At 31.4% G+C, this 5,865-nt stretch overlaps 1 protein-coding gene across 1 annotated transcript in view; it reads right to left on the bottom strand.

Moving 5' to 3' along the window:
* Positions 1–4,417, bottom strand: part of LOC117169490 (BUD13 homolog) — an 11,222-nt gene extending 6,805 nt beyond the window's left edge. The window contains exons 1-2 of the mRNA XM_033355895.1: positions 4,252–4,417; positions 2,434–3,946 (exon numbers count right to left, since the gene is read on the bottom strand). Of these exons, the coding sequence (XP_033211786.1) occupies positions 2,434–3,946; positions 4,252–4,352 (1,614 nt within the window). The 5' untranslated portion in view covers positions 4,353–4,417. The remainder of the gene's footprint in view (positions 1–2,433; positions 3,947–4,251) is intronic.
* Positions 4,418–5,865: the final 1,448 nt, after the last annotated feature.

Below are 5,865 nucleotides of genomic sequence, written 5' to 3'. Positions count from 1 at the left end.
GGATATAAAATTTGCCTTCGAACAAAAAGCTGCCGTATATAAAGAAATATTGAGTTGAAAAAATTTTAAGTTGAAACTGATTGTGGCTTTGTGTGCTAAAGTAACATGAAATTTCGAAAACCTTCTTAAGAAATTCAGATTAAAAGTTTCAGGTAGAGAATTTGTTATTTCAACAACAAAATACATTAAATTAAATTCTAAACATGTAGAAAAATACATAAAATAATAAACAATATGAAGTGATTTGAATTTTCTTCTCTATAGCGTAAAATCCTATGAATTTTCAAATTATGTTTGCAAAAATAAAATAACTGTTATACCCATTAATTTTTTTTTTAAGTTATAGGGTATACACAAATTGAGTAAAAGAGAATTGTAAAGAAATTCCATACAATTATATTGGTAATGTTGTATTCTATACAGGTATTTTAAAGTTCTAAAAGATTTTACATGTATATTGTAGATTTGATGATATACTTGTAGAAATGTTGTTTTGATATTTTGTTATCATTTTATTAAATTTTGCATAAAACTTTTGAATTCCATTTGCTATACAGAAGTTGTTACACAAATTTGGATTCTAAATTGCAGATTTTTTCAGAGTTTGTTAAAAAAAAATATCGACCTAACGTTGGAAATTTTTTCTAGAAAATTCTGAAATTCTAAGATGAAAAAAAATCATGAATATTTTTAAACTAATAACAATTATTTATTTGATAATTTGATAATCATAAATCATATCTATCAAGAAATTGATCCACGTCCAAAATATTTCGTTTTAAAAGTTTAAGCTCGAAATGTTTTATATGAATAAAATATGAATGATTTTTTTTAGAAATTTTAATCTTGAAACGATTTATCTTAAAAAACATTTTTTAATTTTGGAATTTATTTTTAAACGTTCACTTCTAAACTATTTTAATTTTGAACACTTCCAATTTTATATTTTATACTCTTGATTGTAATTAAATCAACTTAAAACATACCGAGAATTAAAGCTTTCATTTGAAAATTGAAACAGTTAAATTTTCAAAATCTCGAAATTTGACACCAAAATTGAATTTTTAACTCAAAAATATGAATTTTCTACCAAAATAATTGAAATTTTTAACCGAAAAGATGAATTTGCAAACGAAAATGAAATAGTTATATTTTCAGTTTAAAAAAATGAATTTTTATCAAAATAGTTAAATTTTTAACCAAAGAAATCCTCTTTACCTAAAATAATGAATCATTAGCCAAAAAAACAGGAATTTGTAACCTCATAGTTGAATTTTCAACCCAAAAGATAAATTGTTAACAAAAAACATGAATTTTGAACTAAAGAAGATACATTTTCAACAACAAAAAACCAGTATAGTTTAAATGTTTGCATTTGAATTTTCAACCTAAAATAGAAGTTAAATTTTCAGTAAAAACCAATTTTCAACCACATAAAATAAATATCCAGTGAATTGCATAGTTTAATTTTTAAACAAACAGATGTACTTTTAACCAAGAATATTTCATTTCTGTCAAAAAATTGAATAGATTTTCATTTTTAAAAAATATTTTTATTAAAAAAAACTCATTTTTAATCAAACAATGAATTTTCAATATGACCAAGAAAATTAATTTTGTACCAGAAAGGATTCATTTTTGATAAATTGATAATAATAAATCATATCTATCAGTAAATTCATCCACGTCCAAAATATTTCTTTTAAAAATTTTAAGCTCATCAACTTGCATTATTTTCAAATTAGACAAGTTAAACGTTCCCATGAATTTTGAACTTGAGTTACCTGAATTAAAAATTGTTAACTTAAATTAATTGTCTATTTTGAATCATTCCTAGGCACTAGTTTTTTTTATAAATTAAACCTCTGCCCAAAACGAAAAATGTCAATTTTTTGTGCTATTTAATCTCAACTTCATTCTTTTTAAAACTAGAATCTTTCTATTCCAACTCTTACTAACTTTTGGGAAAGATTTCTAATTTTAACTATTTTTAAAACAGACAACTTTGATATTTTGTATATGAATAAAATATTAATGCTTTTATTTAGAATTTTCCAATCTTGAAATGTTTCACATTCGAAGTTTTTAAATTTTTAGATTTGATTTTTTTAATGTTTACTTCTAACCTATTATAATTTTGAACGCTTTCAATTTCATATTTTATACTCATGATTGTGACTAAATCAACTGAAAACATACCGAGAATTAAAGCTTTTATTTGAAAATTATACTTTGAAACATTATGATTGAAATATGAATTTTTTCACTTTATTAATAATGCAATTTGAAACTGTTCGAATATATTAAAACCAATCAGCGAAGAGGTTAAAAGATACCTTTAAAACGAAAGTGATCGCTAGAAAAAGTGTGAACAGTGGAGCGAAGCCGACCATCGAAAATGTAATTTAAAGTTTAAATAAAAATAAATAATACCTTTTCAAACATTTCAGCCTCTCTCCTTTTGTGAGCAGCAGTTTCTTCTCTCAGAGCTTTCGCATCCTGCAACCCCGCCGTTTTACCATCCAATGTTTTCGTCATTCGCTTATCTCTGAAACCTTCCGGACTTCTTGATCTGCTTTCCCTATTCCACCTGGATTTCTTAGCACGTCTTCTAGGCGACTCTGACCTTTTCCTGTTTCTCCTTGCTGGAGAATCCCTGTCAAAATCTCTTCTATTTTTACCACGTTGCGTCTCAAAACGTCCATCAGATCTCGAAGCTTTTTCATATCTCGTATCATCCTTCCTTGACCTTCTGGGACTTTCTTCTCGAGATCTTCGGCGAATTCTAGGAGGACTGAGATCTTTATCCGAATCATCTTTCCTCTTTCTACGAGAACCAGAAGCTTTTTCATTGTTACTCCTGTCTCGCCTCGGTGGAGATAAGTCAGAATAGTTTTCTTTTTTTATTCTATTTCTGGGCGGACTCAAATCCGAATCGCTATTTTTCCGACCAGACTTCCTCGGTGGACTCAAATCAGAGTCGTTGTTTGCATTTTTAACGCTCGATCTTTTGTCTCTTGATTTCCTAGGTGGACTCAGATCAGAAATGTAGTTTTTATTTTTATTTCTCGACTTTCCTTCAGATTTCCTCGGTGGACTCAAATCTGAATCGCTAATTTTCCGCCCAGACTTCCTGGGTGGACTCAAATCAGAATCGTAGTTTTTATTTTTACTTCTGGACTTTCCTTCTGATTTTCTTGGTGGGCTCAAATCAGAATCGTAGTTTTTCTTTTTTCTCGGATTTCTTTCAGGTGATTTTTTCTTTCTTGCGTTCAGACTTTTTCGAGTTGTGCGGTCAGACTCGCTGCTGCTTCGACTTATATTTTTATTTGAAGTACCTTCTCTATTTGACTTACTTCTCGGAAGACTCAAATCGCTATTCGAGTCTGAATCATAAGAATCTCTGCGTTTACTAGATTTCGATTTTGCCGGCCTCGATGGACTAAGATCATCGCCGCGTTCTTTATTCTTCTTTTTCCTTTTCTCTGACTTCCTATTTCGTTTACGGCGTGATTCGCCTTCACTGGAACTTGGAGATTTTCTGGATATGGATAAATCACTGTCTGAATCTCTCTTCTCTTCTTTGATATTTACAACCTTTTGAGGAGACTTACTTGTACTCTGGCTCGGAATTTCTGCACTGCCTTCTACTTTGCTCTTACTAGTTTTATTTTCCCTTGAATGTCTCTCGGCACTTTGGTCATTCTCATCCTCGTCCTCGTCTTCATCTCTTTTGTTTAACGTCTTTTCGCGAATGCTTATCTCTCCCATTCCATCATCGGCAATTATCCTCCAACGAGTCTTGTCTGAAAAATCCGGGGCCCCCCGTTCATCCACAATTCCAACAATTTGTGGGGCATCTTCGGTGGTGTTGACGATGTCAAATTCATCTTCTCCTATGGATCGGATATTCTCCAAGTCTACGTCATCGTCAATGATTTTTACTCTGGAAAATACACCTCAAAATGTTGGCAATTGTAAGAAAAAGACGAAAAGGGTATTTTTTGGGGTATTTGTACACATATAATATTTGGGGATTTTTAGATTTAAAAGCACGTTCGTTTCCCATCTCAATGTTTTAATATCCTTGAGAGGTGCACGGAAAGTAACTTTTTTTTAAAATTCAGTGGAATTTTCCAGTATTATGCATTCCAAGTGCTTGTATCATAACAATTTCAACATAACCTAAAACATAAGATATCGCTGTAGGCAAGTAAAAGTTGCGTATAGAGTTTACAAAATATAACTTACGTTTTTGAACCAATTTTCTTCTTTTTCTTTTTTTTCTTCTTGTCATCGTTCGAGAAATATTTCTTTAAATACTCCTTTTGATTTATTTTTACAGTTGCCATTGTGTTTAAAACTTTATAGCAACAATTACTTTCACATAATTAACAATTTGACGTTTCTAAAGTTAGGTTACGTTCTCGAGCTCGAACTTCATTTGATGGTTGCATGGTGGCAACACTGAGTATCGCGGGAAATTCAAATATCTTTAACATTCAAAATAATATTGATGATTTATAAAAGACGCAATATATAACGGAACATTCTTCTGTAGAGCATTAAATAAAAGGAAGTATTAGAGAAAATTATTCTTTCTAACAATTAGCACAGACATTAGGCGTATAATTTTTCCTTTTTATAAGGTTCGGTTTCTTCTTAAACAAATTGAATAAAAATTTCGAAAAATAAAACAAATTAAATCAAAAGTCTATAGTAAAACTCGTCTGTCTCTTATTTTGTTATACAGTCATTATATTTTTTCATAATTTATACAAAATTTTCTTATCCCAATTTAAATAAAGTATGGGTTTCCCTTTTTTTTAACATTATAATTTAGGCTGTGTCTATTCGTCCAGAAAAGAACCCCGCACTAAATGTATGGGAAAATGGCTTTCGGTGGATTTAGCTGAAACTTTGTAATGTTTAGCCAAACCAATGACAATATGAGTCAACACCGTTGACTCATATAGCGTGCTTCTTAGAACGGGCAAACGCTAAGCGCAGAAAATTTCAACTTGACTAAGAAATCACTTTTTCAAAGGCCTTTCACAAAAGAAATGACAGACAAACATGTTACTGACCACTTCTTGATGCTTGTTTCGTATACAGACATCGCTTGTGTCGCTAGAGCTACTAGGATTGGTTCTATTCGCTGATCATGGGCGCTTAGCGTTCGGCCCTCTGGCGAAGGGTACACTGTTATGATCGATGTGCGCACTAGTTACTAATGTTACTTTGGATACCATTTCGGTCTTTAAAAAAGTAATTACTTAGTCAAGTTCAAATCTTGGGCGCTTAGCGTTTGATCGTTTCGAGAAGCGCGCAATATAACTCATTGGTTTGGCTAAACATATTACTGACTACTTTCTGATGCGTAATTCTTATAGTGACATCGCTTTTGTCGCTAAAGTTACTAGGATTGGTTTTATTCGCTGATCTTGAGCGGTTGGCGTTCAACCCTCTTGCGAAGGGTAGAATGTTATTATCGGTATGTGCGCACTAGTTACTAATGTTACTTTGGGTATCATTTCTGTCTTCAAAGAAGTGATTAATTAGTCAAGTTAAAATCTTGGGCTCTTAGCGTTTGATCGTTTTGAGAAGCGCGCTATATGAGTCAACGGTGTAGGCGAAAATATGACAGACCACGATCAGAACCGTGATTTCTATGTTGACATCGCTGTTGTAACAAAATCTGTTGTAATTCGTTTTATCACCTGATTTTGAGCGCTTAGCGCCGCATAGCGCTAAAACTGTCCATTTTTTATATTTTTTTTACGGATATTTCATCCGGCACTTATAACCTTAAAAATTACAAAGTTTCAGCTAAATCCACCGAAAGCCATTTTCCCATACATTTAG

Source organism: Belonocnema kinseyi, chromosome 3 (assembly GCF_010883055.1).
Source record: "Belonocnema kinseyi isolate 2016_QV_RU_SX_M_011 chromosome 3, B_treatae_v1, whole genome shotgun sequence".
Lineage (NCBI taxonomy): Eukaryota > Metazoa > Arthropoda > Insecta > Hymenoptera > Cynipidae > Belonocnema > Belonocnema kinseyi.
The sequence above is the reverse complement of the archived record's forward strand: the minus strand, read 5'-3'. Positions and strand labels throughout refer to the sequence as shown.